The sequence below is a fragment of the Pinus tabuliformis genome, chromosome 7, assembly GCF_031772625.1.
Source record: "Pinus tabuliformis cultivar Carrire ecotype Pingquan chromosome 7, CPIR1, whole genome shotgun sequence".
In the NCBI taxonomy this organism is placed as follows: domain Eukaryota; kingdom Viridiplantae; phylum Streptophyta; class Pinopsida; order Pinales; family Pinaceae; genus Pinus; species Pinus tabuliformis.
In genome coordinates this window covers 1640817824-1640835836 of record NC_142293.1, presented here as the reverse complement: position 1 = coordinate 1640835836, position 18013 = coordinate 1640817824, and the positions used below count along the sequence as shown (strand labels likewise).

Genomic DNA, 18013 nt, shown 5'->3' with positions numbered 1-18013 from the left:
TAAATTGAGTGAAACACCTGCAAATAACTCCTACGGAAGCCCTAAAGTAGACTCCCCAAAGGTTCACTAGGGAGACACTCGAAGTTCTCCGAAATGAGGGAGAGTTTCACTTGAAACTCTTGTTCTAACCAATACTTCTCTTCTTGTGCTCAACAACTCCAAGAGAGTTCAATTTTTGTAGAGAGATAGACAAAAGATCCCATAAAGAGTCTTCCTCGTGATATTTATAGATGCTGGTCCCTTCTCCCTTGCTGGGTCCCCAATTCCACTAGTTCGTGTTGTTTTTCCACGATCTTGGTGTTTGGGATAGAATCTTAAATCTCTGCGCTACCAAACCAAGAATCACAATGAAGCTACTTTGCATAGCGGAATATAAACAATAGAAAAACTTCTAGTGCACAAAATATAGACAACTTTTTACAATTTTCAACCCAACTTTGTTGTATTAATCAAATTGAATAATACATCAGTCTAGGGCTCTCGTACCAGGGATAATGGCCCTCAAATATCCACTAGTACAAGAATACGAAATTGGGGCTTGGTGTCAATACATCGACAACCAATCTACCCTCAACAAGATAGTATGACCATCTAGCTAATGTAGAGCTCCTCAGAGCTACCTTGGTCATACCTTGTACCTGTCTGGTTCTTCGACTCCCGATTTGTAGCTCCTGCCTCTAACAATGCTCCAAGTCCATCTGGCCACTGAACCTTGGCTATAAATCTGCTCACTAGTTGTGCCTTAGTCCATCAAGGGCACAACACATCGAGACTCCTGTCGAGTTATTCACAACTTCGTTTGTGAACAACTCTCAACGGCCTACTGCTGCTCCTTAGCTACTTAGGGACTTCAACCCACTGTGGTCTTCCTGCACTGCTCCAATGAAAACCAACATAGGGCACGGAGGGCTACCACCTATCATTGCAAGATGTCCATCTCCCACAATGAACATGGGCTAGGAGGACTACCCATCATCTGTTGTAGAAGTCCTTCTCCACACACAAGTCTAGGGCTACTCAACTGCTCCTTTTGCTCATCAAACCTTGAGCTCAAAAACTTCCACTCTAGCAACCATCTAAGTCCATGAAGATGGTGCACACCGGGCTCCAACTTGGACACTATCACGCTGTCCTCCAACAGACCATAAATACCCAATCTAATGTCCATACTTGGTCCACTCTCACGCTGCCCTCCAATAGACCACGAGTGACCAATCCTGTTGTAGCATCTACTCCTAGTTAGGGCATCCAATCATCTAGGAAACCCCTCCTCTTGGTTGCCAACAAACTCCTCAATTTGTCCTCTCCTAGGACACTCATCCTCTAGCATCCAATCATCAATCAAGAGTCCATCTGCAACTCACTGTTGCTGTCCTCTTGCCTTGGGTTATGTGCATACTTCTAAGCTTTGGTTAGGGCATCGAACAACAGCCCTAAACCTTGCTTCAAGACTGCGGTTCCCTTCCTCAACAAGTCTGGTTCACTTGCTGTCACTTCCAGCCCTCTTAATGCATTAGTTTAGCCTTGGGTTCCTCCACAAGGCACCTTACTGCCTGCGGCTAAGCTACAACAAGAAATCTGAACCTTCTAGGAAGGGTATACACCCTTCATGCCACTTCGCTGTTCATTCTACACCTGCGACATGACTTAGATAGACTGCGTCTAGGGGATAATGGCTCTAAACTAGGTCTCTTTGCCGTCAACAATCCTCCACACAAGATGTTGCTATAGCAAGTCCCTACGACCCTTGGACAAAGGTACAACTACACTTAATCAAGCACAGAAACATACTCTAAACTTACCTCTTTAGCTGCAGCCTGATATGGCAAGGGAGACACCTTAATTCTGCCAACAAACCCTACCTTAAGTCACCTTACTGGTTGCCTTGGGATGCGGCCTGTTCCACAGAAGATCTACTCCAATATCGTAGAGAAACCCTCACAAAAAACTCGGCTGCACTGTCTCCTTTCTCTTGCCTCAAAACCACACTAAATCACAGAGGTATCTTGATGTGAATGCTCCCTTGGATGTCACCACAAGGTCTCACAAGATCTCTTATTTATATGTTTCATGTGGGGATCGAACAACCCTCCAAAGTGTTGGAAAATCGATGGAGATGGCAGTTAAATGATTTTCCTTCTTAATGAGATTAACTTGTGATATTCAAATTATTAGTATTTGATCTCTTAGTTATCTTCTCTTATCATCAAGATTAATGCCAAGAAACAAGTAAAAAGAACACAAGATATAGGCACGCTGCCAGGGGAAAACCCCCCTCGAGGGGAAAACCCTGTCACAAAATTCATCCTTCATTAGATTCAAGATAAGATGACCATGACCCTTACAAACTAGTCTAGACTCCCTCCATCAAGTCATACTTCTTTCACTGTGATTGAATTGAATACTTGTCATTGTATTTGCACCAAGACATCATCCTTATCACAGTGTTAACACTGAGATCACCTCACTGTGATTCCACTGAAACCACATCATTGTCATGAAACTAAGATCTTATCTCTGTGGAGACACTGAAATCTTTATTGTGATGGCACCTGAAATGTTCTTCTAAGAAAGAACCAAAACCTTATTCTTGAGATCTCACCGAGTCCTTGTCCTTGAGATAGCACCGAGACTCTTCCTCTGAGATTTATGTGAAATATTCTTTGCTGTGATCATCTCTGTGATCTATCTGAACTCCTATCCTGTAGCAACACCGAAACATTACTTCTGAAATCTTATCCGAACTTTCTTTTCTCTGTTATCTCACCAAAACTTCAGTGGTATATAATGCGAAAACCTCAGCCTTGTATATATAGTAGTTTGCCTATCTTAAATGAACCGACATGACTATTGTGAACAATTGTGTCTCCATTTTATGGTTAGGCCGACTTGAGTTATGTTAATTGAAGCCGACTTGTAGATAATCTATTTAAAGCTGACTTGTAGATAATCTATTTGAAGCTGACTTGAATACTTCGAGTTGGAGACTTGTTGAGGAGGATGACTTGATGGAGGAGCCTTTGATCAACAATAAATGAATTTTGACAATAACCTAAGCCTACAATGGAGGCTTGACCTATAATTGACCCAAGCATGAAACCTATGCCTTAATAAGTCAATTCTTTTTCACTTTCTTTTGACAAATATATTACATTTGATTTCAAGTACAATAATGAAGACCGAACCTAGTTACATTTTCCCACATAGAGGGTACCTCTAACACAAGGTTGACTTGCCTTCATGTCTTTCTTTACCCACCATAACATATACAAATTAATGTCTTCACTTGCAACCTCAGAATTCAATGATTTTTGTTGCGTTGGATTCTTCTCAACATCCTCTATCATCTCCATCCAACACATGTCGAAATCTCGTCACAGTTTTGGCCCAAACATTGATGGGTGCAAAACCTTAGGCTTGGGTTTCAAGCCGACAAGGCCACTTGTGGAGCTCCTTCTTCCAAACCCTCGATCCTCAAGGCTTGGAGTACCTCCCAAGCTACAAAAATCAACAGTCCCTCTTAGTGAGGGAGGTACTTCCATGACTTGGAAGTAACCATTATCATCTCTGGCGACACTAGACCATCTGGTGCTCATCCCTGCAGCATACTCTGTAGAATGATCCCTGCAATCTCGGTAATGCCTCTGCCTCATCACATTTGAACTTGAAGATCTGAAACCTCCATAATGCTGCTACCTCTGAGGCTAGACTCCCTCTGAGCCTACATGATCTCCACTGGCTCAGTCTTGCAAGCACCCATCCCCATGGATCACATACCACTCATGCAAATTCCTACAATCTTGGATATGCAACATCATGATCCGATGAAGACTCTAGCCTATCAATATCCAGTCCATCACATGAAGCCATCTCGATCATGCTGATCTTGTCCAAACCAAAGAAACCCTCGAGCTTTCCCAACCATCCATGGCAAGTCAAAGGAAGTCCATGATTTGCAAACCTCCACACAACACACTGTAGTGCACCAGGCTCACCACCGATCCACCATAACTCCCTACCCATCTCACCATGTAGCCTGTCAAGATCACATCTCCATGTCTTTTGCTGAATCCTCTTCTCTATGTTCTAGACACCCACAACTCCCTCTGAGTTGCTTCGCTGTGCACACTCTGATTCACTGTCCCTCAAAGTAGCTCAAATATGCTCTGATACCATGTTGTTTTTCCATGATCTTGGTGTCTGGGATAGAATCTTAAATCTCTGACGCTACCAAACCAAGAATCACAACGAAACTACTTTGCACAGTGGAATATAAACAACAGTGAAACTACTAGTACACAAAATATAGACAACTTTTTACAATTTTCAACTCAACTTCGTTATATTAATCAAATTAAATAATACAATAGTCTAGGGCTCCCGTACCAGGGATGATGGCCCTCAAATATCCACTAGTACAAGAAAAGAAAACTGGGGCTTGTTGTCAATCCATCGACAACCAATCTACCCTCAACAAGATACTCTGACTGTCTAGCTGATGTAGATCTCCTCACAACTACCTTGGTTGTACCCTGTACCTTCTCGGTCCTTTGGCTCGCAAGCTGCAACTCCCAACTCTATCAATGCTACGTGTCCATCTGGCCACTAAACCTCGGCTATCAATCTGCTCACTAGTTGTGCCTTAGTCCATCAATGGCACAGCACATTGAGACTCCTGTCGAGTTGTTCACAACTCCGTTTGTGAACAACTCTCAACTACCCACTGCTACTCCTCAACTACTTAGGGACTTAAGCCCACCATGGTCTTCCAAGTTCCTGCATTGCTCCAATGAAGACCAACATAGTACATGAAGGGCTTCCACCTATCACTGCAAGATATCCATCTCCCACAATGAACATGGGCTAGGAGAACTGCCCATCATCTGTTGTAGAAGTCCTTCTCCACACACAAGTCTAGGGATGCTCAACTACTCCTTTGGCTCATCAAACCTTGAGCTTAACAATTGCCTCAAGCACCTATCTAAGTCCATGAAGATGGTGCACACCGGGCTCCAACTTGGATACTATCATGCTGTCCTCCAACAGACCATAAAAGCCCAATCCAATGTCCACACTTGGTCCACTTTCACACTGCCCTCCACTAGACCACGAGTGACCAATCCTGCTGTTGCATCTGTTCCTAGTTAGGGCATCCAATCGTCTAGGAAACCCCTCCTCTTGGATGCCAACAGACTCCTCAATTTGTCCTCTCCTAGGACACTCATCTTCTAGCACCCAATCATCAATCAAGAGTCCATCTGCGACTCACTGCTGCTGTCCTCTTGCCTTGGGTTCTGTGCATACCTCTAAGCTTTGGTTAGGGCATCCAACAACAAACCTAAACCCCGCTTCAAGACTGCGGTTCGCTTCCTCAACAAATCTGGTTCACTCGCTGTCACTTCCTGCCCTCTTAATGCATTAGTTTAGCCTTAGGTTCCTCCGCAAGGCACCTTACTGTCTGCAGCTAAGCTACAACAAGAAATCTGAACCTTCTAGGAAGGGTATCCACCCTCCATTCCACTTCGTTGCTCACTGTACGCCTGCGGCATGCCTTAGATAGACTGTGTCTAGGGGAGAATGGCTCTAAACTAGGCCTCTCTGCCCTCAACAGTTCTCCACACAATACGCTGCTACAGCAAGTCTCTGCGGTCCTTGGACAGAGGTACAACTACACTTAATTAAGCACAGAAACATACTCCAAACTTACCTCTTTAGCTGCGGTCTGATATGGCAATGGAGACACCTTAATTCTGCCCACAAACCCGACCTTAAGTTACCTTATTGGCTACCTTGGGCTGCAGCCTGTTCCAAAAATGATATACTCCAAAAACGCAGAGAAACCCTCACAAAAAGCTCGGCTGCACTGTCTCCTTTCTCTTGTCTCAGAACCGCACTAAATCACTGACGTATGTTGATGTGAATGCTCCCTTGGATGTGACCATAAGGTTTCACAAGGTCTCTTATTTATATGTTTCATGTGGGGCTCGAACAGCCCTCCAAAGGGCACCTCTAACACAAGGCGGACTTGCCTTCATGTCCTTTACCCACCATAACATATAAAATTCAACATCTTCACTTGTAGACCTCGGAATTCGATGATTTTCATTGCATTGGATTCTTCTCAACATCCTCTATCATCTCCATTCAACACATGTCAAAATCTCGTCACGGTTTTGGTGCAAACATCGATGGGTGCAAAACCCTAGGCTTGGGTTTCAAGCCCACAAGGCCACTTGTGGATCTCCTTCTTCCAAACCCTCGATCCTCAAGGCTTGGAGTACCTCCCAAGCTACAAAAATCAACAGTTCGAACCTCCTTCCCTCCCTCTCTCCTCTAGTGTGAATTTCCTCAAGGGGGTCAAATTCCCCTTTTTGTGGCCCCCACATTCCACTAACAAAATAATTATTCTTTTTCTCTAATGTGCATAGCCTCCTTTTTCTCCAAAATTAAGTGGGGGTCTACTCAACCCACTTTTCCTAAGTCCATCACATCAAAATGTCAAAAATGCAAAAATTGAGAATTGCTTAGCAGAAATTTATTTAGTGGGGATATCACAGAAGGGGATATCCTCTTTAGCTCCCATGTACAAGCCAAGAGAGATTGAAGAGACATGAAGCTAGTGGAAAAACATGTGATTGTAGGATGCCCCAGCTTCCTGTAAACATGTTATTTGTGAATCTTCTCATCAAGCTAACCACAGATGCATGACTATGTATAAATTTTTTGACTCTCCTAGCCAATTCAAGAATATCTTTCATATAAGTAAAATTCCTCATATCCTCTAAAATCAAATCAATGCAATGTGCAACACAAGGAGACCAAAACAAGGCCGGATACCTCGACATAAGCAACCTGCCAGCAATGACATAATTAGTATAGCATTATCTGTTATGACTCGATCAACAACCTGTAGAGTTGCCTCCAAAATGAAACCATCCAACAAGTCACATGATACTGTTGCATTTTTAACATTTGTAGATGCATCAACACATGTCATAAACATTGTCTCCTCGGGACAATTAAACAAGAGAATATGAAGAGTCTTTCTATGCTAATCTGTCCAACCATCGGCCATAATAGTGCATCCATATCTCTTATTATGTAAAAGATGGTGACCTACTTTCAGTGAAGACTCAGCCATACATAAAAGTAGTACAATTTTCTTTAATTTTGGTTAAAATTGCTTTTCAGGTGACATTTACACTACCTTTACCATTCACATGTTGATACTTTGAGTTTGGTGCCAGATAGACAGGTGGGCTCTTCTCGCTTATGGAGGGTAAGCCTTGAAGGTCTTATGTCTAATCGTAGAACGCTGAAGTCTGATGTACTTTTTTAGCTAATCGTATGATTATTACTAGTGGATACACAAAAGTTTCAAAAAGAGAAACAAGGGAAAAATTGATATTAAGCAATTATTGGTAGAAATAGAGTATTACGCTCTACCACTTATGTGCTGATATCTCCTAAGAAATTAATGAGATTAATATATTTGTGGGACACTGAACGAAGGCACATTAACATTTTCATTTAGTGAATGTATGATACTCTTTTTTATGGCAACATACACTAGAAATTTTGCAGCACATAAAAAATTGCTAAAATGAAGGTATTGAAGCATTTTTAATTTAATTTAATTTAATCAGTGGTTGTACGTTACTTTTATTATGAATCAGTGTTATATATATTTTAGAAGTTTCGTGCTGCACATCACCGTCATCATTTTTATATTGGTGGTATGCATTTTCGGTGGCAACCTGTTTGATTAGTTACTTTTCAGTGCAATTAATAACTTGAAATTCGGATGGACGTAAACAAGTTTATGACTTATTAGATTTCTATGAACTGCATGGTCGCATGGTCCTGATTAACTTGCCCAGTGTGCTTTTGACAATAGGCCAATGCATTGTTTCCCCTGACAGATACTTTGGCCTAATGTTTCCAACACTACTATTTGACTCTGGTTTTTGCCTTCCATGACCAGGTGCAAACAATATAATTCCCATGGAATTGGCTTTGAAGATTGCCAGTAAAATAAAAAGAAATGAGAGGTTTTCAGTTTACATCGTCATACCAATGTGGCCTGAATGGGACCCTACCTGTGCATCTGTGCAGGAAATACTTTTCTGGCAGGTAAATTAAATTGGCATTATACTATATCTTTAGTACAGAGTGGGAAGACATATATTCTGACTGACAGTATCCGGAATTCTTTAGGAATGATCAAAGATAACGGAAAAGTTGAAACATGTCCCTGAAATCTCCAAACGAAATGAAGAAAATTCATTTGACCATGCTGATTTGACTTCACATTTTCCTCGATTTAGTGAGTTAATAACAAGATAATATTTTTGGAAGTTCAAAAATCATGAGCTATTCAAGCAATTGGAAGTGGAATAGACAGCTTTTAATGTAGTTCTGTAGTGTGGACTTGATGAAGTGAGATCAGTTTTTTTCCTTTTCTAAGTAATTATAGAGGACTATACGGATGAGGTGTAAATGACAATTTTTAACACGTAGGATTTGTTATGGTGGGAACAAAAGCTCGTTCGGAATATGTAAAGGAAACCTACCACCTGCATGAAAAACATACAATCCATATTATTAGAGATTATAGGGCAAGATATTTTTTCAGACCATGCATTGTTAATGGGGGAAGGTTTAGAATTTTTTTTCTTATGCAACTATGAAGGAGAACTACATCATTACAATAGAAAATATGAAAATCAAGGTTACACAAACTGTGGGTGCAGATTGAAACGCAGAAGGTTCCAGTGTGGGTGCAACTCCCTATTTTTTATGTATATATATAATTTATCATTTATGTCAAGTTGTCTGTGTCCTTGAGAGATGACTACAGGCTTAACCTTTGGCTTGAGAAACTGCAACCCAAGGGCATTTAAGCTATCAAAATCACCCGGGGATCACACCTGGCCTGGGCCACACCAGCCCTCAACATGACTAGATTTTTGCCCACTGAGTTTCGAACCAGCGACCTTGACATCATGGAGTGACTTAACAGTACAACCCATCACCGCCTATTCTACGACCCGTGGGCTATGTAAATATATTTTATATGCAAGAAAACTAAGAAATTCTAGGAAACGAATTATATTCCGCATGTAGTTTTGTAATTATTCCAGTTGGATTAAGGGATATTGCATAGTTTGTGTGCCATTTATAGGTCACGTTGTGCCAACGAACCCAAATCTTTGATTTGGGCCACCTATTAATCTCCGTTGAAAATCCTTGATTTGTTTTTCCTATTTGGATATGATGCTTGTTTATGACTGTTAGGATGATAGGCATCTTGTGACTGTGTGTTACGCAATTGTTTGGATTTTGTGAATGTCCCAACTACTGGCCTGATAGTTGTTCCTTGAATATAACTTGTTTGTAATCCAGGTAATTGAGTCAATAGTCATTGGCTTTGCGGCATGCTTTCAATCATGGCTTAGATACTCGATTTTGTGACAAGCAAGAAACATGAATCATGTGATATGTTAGGTCTTACTAGTGCCTGATAAATGAATATCTAGGCTAGTCTATTTCATGGTTAATATTTGTCCAAAAACGATTCAAACGTCATGTCAGACTATGCAAAAGTTAAAAGGGCCTTAAAACTCTTGCAAACATATATTGTTATGAATGTATCGCAAGCTTTGTAAAGGTTGTAGATGCACCAAGCATGGCTCCAGTTTTTGGAAATGCTCTGTACGATATATCATATATATTATGAAGCTTTTCATATATTAGCAATTAGATTAAAATATTAGAGGACCCGAGGTGTTAAACGTTTATGGTCGTTTCAAATTGGGGTATTTCCCCCATGGTTTAACTTTGATTAACTATCATGAAAGAAACGAGCAAATGGCAGGTGGAAGCATTTAACGTGGGAAGATAGGACAAGATATTGTGGCTTTCGATAAGATCCAACAATGCTCCATCGTTCAATTTATTTTGGTCTATCAACACAATTTTGGGGTTGCCATTCCTTTTCATAACTGGCACTTTCAGTACTATTTTCGCCTAACATGTACACCTAAATGTGGGAAATGTTTCCAACCCCACAAGGTATAATCTTTATGGCGCAACGCTTCGAGTAGGGACTGTCACCTATTCCCTACTCACTCTGATTAAACTCTCTCCTAGGCAAGCTAAGGGGGGTAGTCCTTAAAGATGGTTAGTAAAGGAAAACTTGTTGGAACAAGTAGTTCTAGGAGACAAGGGCAAGGCAATTACCTCTCAAAGTAACTTGATTAAAAATTAATTAGCAAGTGTGAATGTTAATGAGAAAATGAGATATATGCAACTAATTCAACATGGCATTCAACAAGATATAAAGATGAGAGACCAGTGCCTTATAACAATGCTCAATGAAGGTATAACACTTGCAAAATAGAATGAAACCTCAAGCTACAAGATAGGCAATGCTGCAAGACAGATTTTCGTACAAGATGATAACACAAAATTGAAATATGAGCAGTAACCTTTTAAATACAACTTGAAAGAAGATGAAATTTGTTCCTCAAATAAAGATGCTTTAACAATGATACAACTTTCAAGAGACAATGAGCCTGAATTTGGCGAGTGCAAGATTTAAAGTGAAACTTGCAAGTAGATAAATTAGCCCACAATTCCAATTACAATAACCAATTGAAAAATTAGATGAATAAATGCAAGACTAGACCTAGAATGCAATGAAAGTCAATGTGAATGTTTCAATGGGATACAATTAAAGTGCAAGGCTCCAATAAGTGAAATATCTTAAGATTTATACCAATGTTAAAATACCAATCACTTATATGATCAAGATTTATACTCAAAAAATTGAGCACAAATACAAAATTATGTCAATTATTGAAGCAAAACAAAGAGTTCCCAATGAAATAATGCAAATCAGGCAATAAGAGATAAAAGCAACTTCAATAGAAATGAACTTAGATCTATTAGGTAAGCAAATGTTATTCAACAGAGCTAGTTGCAGTGATACAAGAAATACAAATTGCCCAGTTGCAGTATGGAGGTGCAGTTCCAGCCAGAAGATTCCAAGCGCAGAGCACACAATCTAGTTTCTAATGTAGGAGGACAGTTCGAGTTACCAAAAGGGAGCATAGAGGTTTCCCATAGGGAAATTAAGACTTAGAGGGAGTCTAGTTTTAGAGGGAGAAACCCTATGGAAGTTAGCGCTTCAGGATCTGGGGAGATCAAACTCAATATTGCAGTAGTTGAGGCCGCAGTGCAAATAGCAGCAAGGCAGTAGCAACAAAAGTATGAGTAGATCAGAGATTGCGTAGTAGCATGATGGACAATATTCTCTTCACAATGATTTCTAGTGATAGGGAGATTGGTTAGCTTGCAAAAGTGGAGGAGATCAGTGAGACATCAACAACACAAGACTATCTAGGTGTAGGAGAGTAGTATTGATGGAGAGAACATCTTCCTAGCTAAGAGGGAGTGTTAGTTTTTTTAGCATCGAACAAGTGTTCTAGTCTTGATTTGTGTCTAAGCGATTAAGGAACATGGGATATCCAAAACACATAAAAGGTTTCATGAGATAAGCTTGTGAAACGCCTCAATTAAATTATTTGATCAGTAATTAAAAAATGCCTAACTTAGGAAAATTGATTAATTAATAAGAATTGATTGAGGCTGATCAATAGTGCTCTAGAGACTTACACAGATCGAGTCTAAGATGATCTTAGCCATTGATGAGGATCTAATCATGGCTGTTGAAGCCCTAGCAAGAGATTATAACAACATATCTATGGGATGAGGAGAGACACAAGTGAGGGAGAGACAATTATCCAGGTAGTGCGAATTTCCTAGTTCATAGTGATCCAGTGCAGGAAGAATTCAAGCCAATGGAGAAGCATCAATAAAGGGAGCAACAGAAGGAGAATTTCAGAGAGTATTCCAGTCTCTCTCCAATGCCAGTTTAGCAGGAGAGAGGAGGCCAAATATTTCTGCAGAGAAGGGCCATACAACAAGTGCGAGTAGCTAGTCCGGTTGAGCGAGTAACCGGAAAGGGTTTGTAACAGTTGTCTAAGGCCGGGAAGATCTTCCAGAAGGTAGTGCGAATTTTTCCAGTGACAATGGGAGGCAGTGCGACTCACCAGGAGCTAGCTAGCAGGCTGTACGAATTTCCCAGGGCAGCAACGTGAATACCAAGCAGGCTGAATTTCTTGTGAGAGTGTTCGAGTAGGTCAAATGGAGGCCAGACTATTTGTACAAGGAGAGAATTTTCTCCAGTTTGTTTGGCCAATGTATTTCAGGAGGTGGCCAGTCAGGCATCTAGTTGTAATAATTTCTCAGTTGCAGCATAATAAAGTAAACCCTTATTTGTTGCACCAATTTTCCCTTTGGGGTTTTTCCAAGGACATTAGTCCAAAATTTTTGTGTCGATTTGTATTGTGTGTGTGTGAATAAAATTCTTAGTACTTTTATGCTAAAGATTGCGATTTGTGATTTATTTGCTAATTGTCGTAAAAAATTAAATTGGTAACAATTAGAAGAATAAACTCCAGTAATTGCAATTACGAATTTTCACATAACAGAGAGATACAATGTTCCAATTCATCAACAATGGGTCAAAGGGTCAAAGCCTTGACCAATCAAATCCACAATCCAATATCCAATCAAAAGAAAGCAATATAGTCAAATCTTGTCCAAGTCAAATTCTGCTATTTATGGTCAACGTTAGCAGCAGTCAACAACAGTCAAAGACGCCCTAACCAGTAGACAGACCATGGTTAAAGTGCCTCCAAAATAGCTCGGTCAACAATCAAAGGATGTGACCTTCCAAGCTTGGTCAAACCCAACAAAAACAGTCAACAAAAACTTTGTCAAAGGAGAGATAAAACCTGCGGTCAAACCTCCACAGAACTGCGGTCAACTTCAGTCAAGGATGGTCAAATAACCCAGAAAAGTTCAATCTCTCTCCCAAACAATTCAGCCTTCCAAAATAGAGATTTTCCAAGTCAAATGAGCCAAAGTCAAACCAAATGAAAGGCAGGTCAATGATGGTCAATGTCCCAAAACAGAATATGAATTTCAGCCAATAGAAAATACTCTCTCTCTCCTTTGCACGTGTGAAAAGAACCTGTAATTTCAGAACTAGTTGAACCAATCCAAGAGATGTGATGTGTTGATGATGCTCCAAAGTGATGTGACATGAGGTCTATTTATATGTGTCTCAAGGGGTCGAATTAGCTTGCCTAGGCCGACTTGTACTTTTGTGCACATGTGGGTTTCACCTTAAAAATAATATTTTTCCTTGACCAAATTAAATTCTTCCAAGGGCTAGTAGGGGCTTCTTTGGATGAAGAAGGCTCTCTCCAATGGAGGGAATTTGTCCTTGAGCTACCAAATTAACACTCCCTCTTAGCTAGGGAGAAAATTCCAACTGTATCATAAGTCCCATCTCAAATGTCTCGTCATCGTCATCAAGTCATATCTCATCCTTGCTCATCTGTTGAACACTCTCGAATCTAAAGAAGAATAATCATCATAGGGGAGCTCAGGCTACCACCCTATATCCAAGGACAATAGGCAGGATAACCCAACTTTTCATAAGAGACAAGGATCACACATCTTATTGCCCACTGATCTTCCCACCTTGACCCTCAAGAATCAAGTGGTAGAACACCTACATCCTTTCACTTGGGGAGGATACCCAACTTACCAGAGGTAAGGATCACACACTCCCAAGTCTCTCCTCACCCATTGGCCAGATGGGTGGCAATCTCGACAAGCCTAGCTTGTGGGTAGGATGCATATTGGGGTATACTCTGTCAATGGTAGGGAGGATTGCCCAACTTGTCATAAATGACAAGGATCACATACACCCTACAATGACAATAGGTAGGATAGCCCAACTTGCCATAAATGACAAGGATCACACATCCTATTGTCCAGAGATCCCTCAACCCCAGGAGCTCTTATGGCTCAATTCCTCACCTTGGGAGCTCAAATAGGGGGGAAGAGCATAGCTTAGTGTCCTCGATCAGCCAGGACCCTTACCCAGGAGGGTCACATCCATCAGTCCAAGCTGCTCTTTGAAGACCAAGAACTTCCCTTTCGGCAAAGCCTTGGTAAGAATATCTGCTATCTACTCGTCTGTCGAAATGTGATGGAGTCTCACTGCTCCTCTCTGCACAATATCTCGAATGTAGTGATACCTGATCTCAATACTCTTGGACTTGTTGTGGAACATGGGATTCTCTACCAATCGGATCCCACTCTTGTTGTCGTAGTATATCACTGTCGTATCCAGAACCTCCCAAACAACTCTCCAAAGAGCTTTCTCAACCTTATTGCCTTACAACTAGCCATGCTAGTGTTAGTTTTTATAGCATCGGATGGTGCTTTAGTCTCAAACTTTGTAGAGAGGCTAAAACACAGGAGATATCCAAAACCCAAAAATCGTTTTTGGAAATTCCACTTAGAAATAGCTCAATTAAATTAATTGACCATCATTTAAATTTTTCCCAAGTCTCACTTTAGGAAAACTGGTTAATTAATAGTAATTTATTAAGGTGAGAATTCTCTAGAAACTCACATGGATTGAGTCGGAGATGATCTCAACGATTGATTAAGTTTTAATCATGGACGTTAAAGTCTCAACCGAAGATTATAAGACGAGGTTGATGGGTAGACGGAGAATACATCAATGCAGATACTCAGTAATTTAGGCAGTTCGATTTTCCAGTGCAGGTGATTCAACAAGAGAGATCGAGTAGCAGGTGGCAGAAGAGCGAGGCAGTATTTTCCCACAGAGAGACTGTGCAGGGAGCATGCAGAGGTAGTTTGATCTAGTCAGAAGAGGGTTCGATTCAATTGCAAAAGGTCGGGAATTAGTCTAGAAGGTTTAGCAAATCATTTGAAAAGGTAGAGACAACAACAACAACAATTAGCGGTTTCTAGAGGCAGAGCAGAAGGGCCTATGCAAGGCTTGTGCAGAGGTTGACACAGGGGTTGAGAGGACGACCTATAGAGCCAATTTCTGGAGCTGATTTCTGTCGTGGGCTGAGGAAAATTCGTCATAACAATTTTGCTAGTGATTCCCTCAGATTGGATTGCCAGTTTGGCATCCAAATTATTGTACTTAGATTTACTATTGCATGATAATAATAAAATCCTCATCTGCTGCACTAGTTTTCCCACTTTGGGTTTTTCCGGGGACATTTGTCCAAAAATAATGGTGTCAAAATTTTTGTGTGTGCTAACATTTCTCAGTGTCCAACATTTTATTTTCCGCAACATTTTTATGGTGAATATTGCAATTGTGATTTTATTCGTTGTTTGCTGTAGAAAAAAATTGCATAATTAAATTTACAGTTAGAAGAATAATTTCCAGTTGCTGCAATAGTAGAAATTTTCACATGGTATTACAAGTACAACACAGTTGACAGATAGGAGGCTCAAAGACGAAGAGGGAGAATTTCGTGGCTTAGAGGGAGCAACAACATGAATTTCCTAGGGGCTATGCAATGCCTAACCAGGCAGTGCGAATTGTTGGATAGGGTTCGATTTTCTAGTTGCAGGGTGCAGGAAGGTTCAATTTGTCTAGGAAGTGATTCTAGCAGGTAGAGGGTGAGAAACACATTATTTTCATAGAGTAGATTTCTTGTTTGGGCGCAGTATGGGTTTTGTAGCAGTTTGCAATAGCAGAATCAACACCGAGTGGAAGAGAAATAGCACATAGAATTATACTCAAGATGTCTTTCCAGAATCCTGTAGTATGAGCATGGATAGATTTGAGATTCAGGGGTCTACAGAATTGTCTTGAAGGTTGGAAGACGAGTTTGTGTGTTTGACTAACTCAGCTTCACATGGAGTTTGGTATATAGAAAGTGGAGCGTCAACTCATATGACAGAAGTTAGGGAGTATTTCTCCAACTATAATGAGGAGAAAATGGACTTCTAGATAACAATGGGAAACATGACAAAATGCACTCCAGTAGGAAGAGGTACCATTGATATAGAAAGGGAGTCAGGAGCAAGCACCAGTGTTACAGATGTATTGCATGTGCCAGGATTAGTATCAACCTAATTTTAATATCCTAATTACAGGATAGGGGATATGATGTTCCCTTTGTAGGGAAGAAAGTGTACATCAAACACTCGAACTGGAAGAAGGTGAAACAGATTGGGGTACGAAGCAACAAACGTACAAGTTGCAATTCAATTCTCCAATGACACTAGTTAGCAGTAGCAGTGACAATAGCAAAGACCTGAATGAAGTATGGCATAGAAGGATGGGACATTTACACCATGGAGCACTTAGTATGCTCAGGGAGATAGTTACAGGTGTTCCAGAATTAGGCATGAAAGACGATGATGTGTGCTTGAGAAATATGCTAAGGCAACATTCCCAAGCAGTGACTACCAAGCAGTTGGTGTGTTGCAGCTTATACACTTAGACATCGATGTGTTAGAAAATCAGAAAGGTAGTAAAGATTTTCTTGTTCTTGATAATTACTTGTGAGGTTTCTTATTATTACAATTTTTTATATCTTCTTTCTTTAGTTCATCAAGCAATTACCAAAAAGCAACATCACATAAAACAATAGACACCAGATGTACGCACATGTCAGGGAAAACCCCCCTCGAAGGGAAAACCCAGTCAAGGTAATTCTTCCTTTGAATAGTATTCTTTGAGACTCTTCACCTTAGACCATGACAAGACCTTCCCTCCACACCAAGTCAACCTCCCAGAATTTCGACCTCTTCCCAGCAACTTCGACTATGCAGCAACTTACGACAACTGACAACTTCCGGCAATAGTAAAAATTGGAAGACTTCAGTCACCCAATCCAGGACATGAAACAAAGAGAGAGAGACACCAAAATTTCGATTTTCCTTGTCTCCTTAGACTTCCCCAAACTTGCACTCACTTCAGCGTCCCGACAACAGACTTCACACCTTTTCCCAGCTACTAGAGAACTTTGCACTTCTGCCCAACAACAAGAGATTTCCGCATTTCTTTCCAGCTACAAGAGAATTCGAACTTGATGTGTGAATTGATGCACCAAATGAATTCGATGAGCTTCCTTTTATGGGCTTCTTGTGGGGTCGAATAGGTTCCTTAAGCCGACTCGATCTTCGCTTAGGTCGACATGGTGTGGAGGTTACATAATTCATATTTGACTCAATACTTAACCTTTTTACATGATTCGAAAGCCCAAAAAGGGTCTCTTTAAATGTACAATAACTATATAGACTCGAGATAAATCCTAGAAGTCCACAATGGGGACTTTGACCTAAAGCATGGTGACCCAAGCATGAAACCCATGCTTTAACAAGTCACAATAATAATAATAAAAATTCTTTTCTTTATTCTTTTGAAAAGTACATTACATGACGATTCAAGTACATTATTGAAGACCAAACATAGTTACATTTTCCAACACTCCCTCTTAACTACAAAGGTATTCATAATGTACAAACACAATGGAAGATCTCAAACTATATGAACCATGAAGAACTTTAGGCACTGCAATGCCATGGACTAGATTTCTGACCAGGGCAATCTATCCAAATAGTCACTCAACAATTTAGGCAATGCAATGCCATGGACTAGATTCCTGACCAAGGCAATCTATCCAAGTGGGACTAAGATGGACTCAAGCTTTCAGTGCCTTTAAGTACTCTCAGGCTTACTTGGTAACCATCAACCCAAAAATCATGTGTGTATCCAGAACAAAGCTCAATAACCAACACCACCTTTCCAACTTCGGGACTCAGACATCAACACAAAGTGTCAGCTATATGTCCTCCCAGGCAATGCTTCACTCATAAAGCCTCAACACCCATTGATCCAGCAGATCAAGAATGACCAATCTCTCCCAATCAAACTAATTGGTTACCAACATGCTATCAAAACCTTTGAGAGATTCACTTGTACAAACACAACCCCAATCAATAATATACTTTCACATGTACATAATCAAATACAAACCTCCGGGGTCTTTCAGACAACTTGATGTTGCTTCTCAACTTTCCATAGTAG

General features: G+C 40.5%; 1 protein-coding gene across 3 annotated transcripts in view; it reads left to right on the top strand.

Annotated features, from left to right (window-relative positions):
* The window catches only part of LOC149254654 (phospholipase D delta-like), a 233237-nt gene that overhangs the window by 95774 nt on the left and 119450 nt on the right, over positions 1-18013 (top strand). For all 3 annotated transcript variants that reach the window (XM_089460205.1, XM_089460203.1, XM_089460204.1), the window contains exon 7: positions 7985-8133. In XM_089460205.1, coding sequence (XP_089316331.1) covers positions 7985-8133 — 149 coding nt within the window. The remainder of the gene's footprint in view (positions 1-7984; positions 8134-18013) is intronic.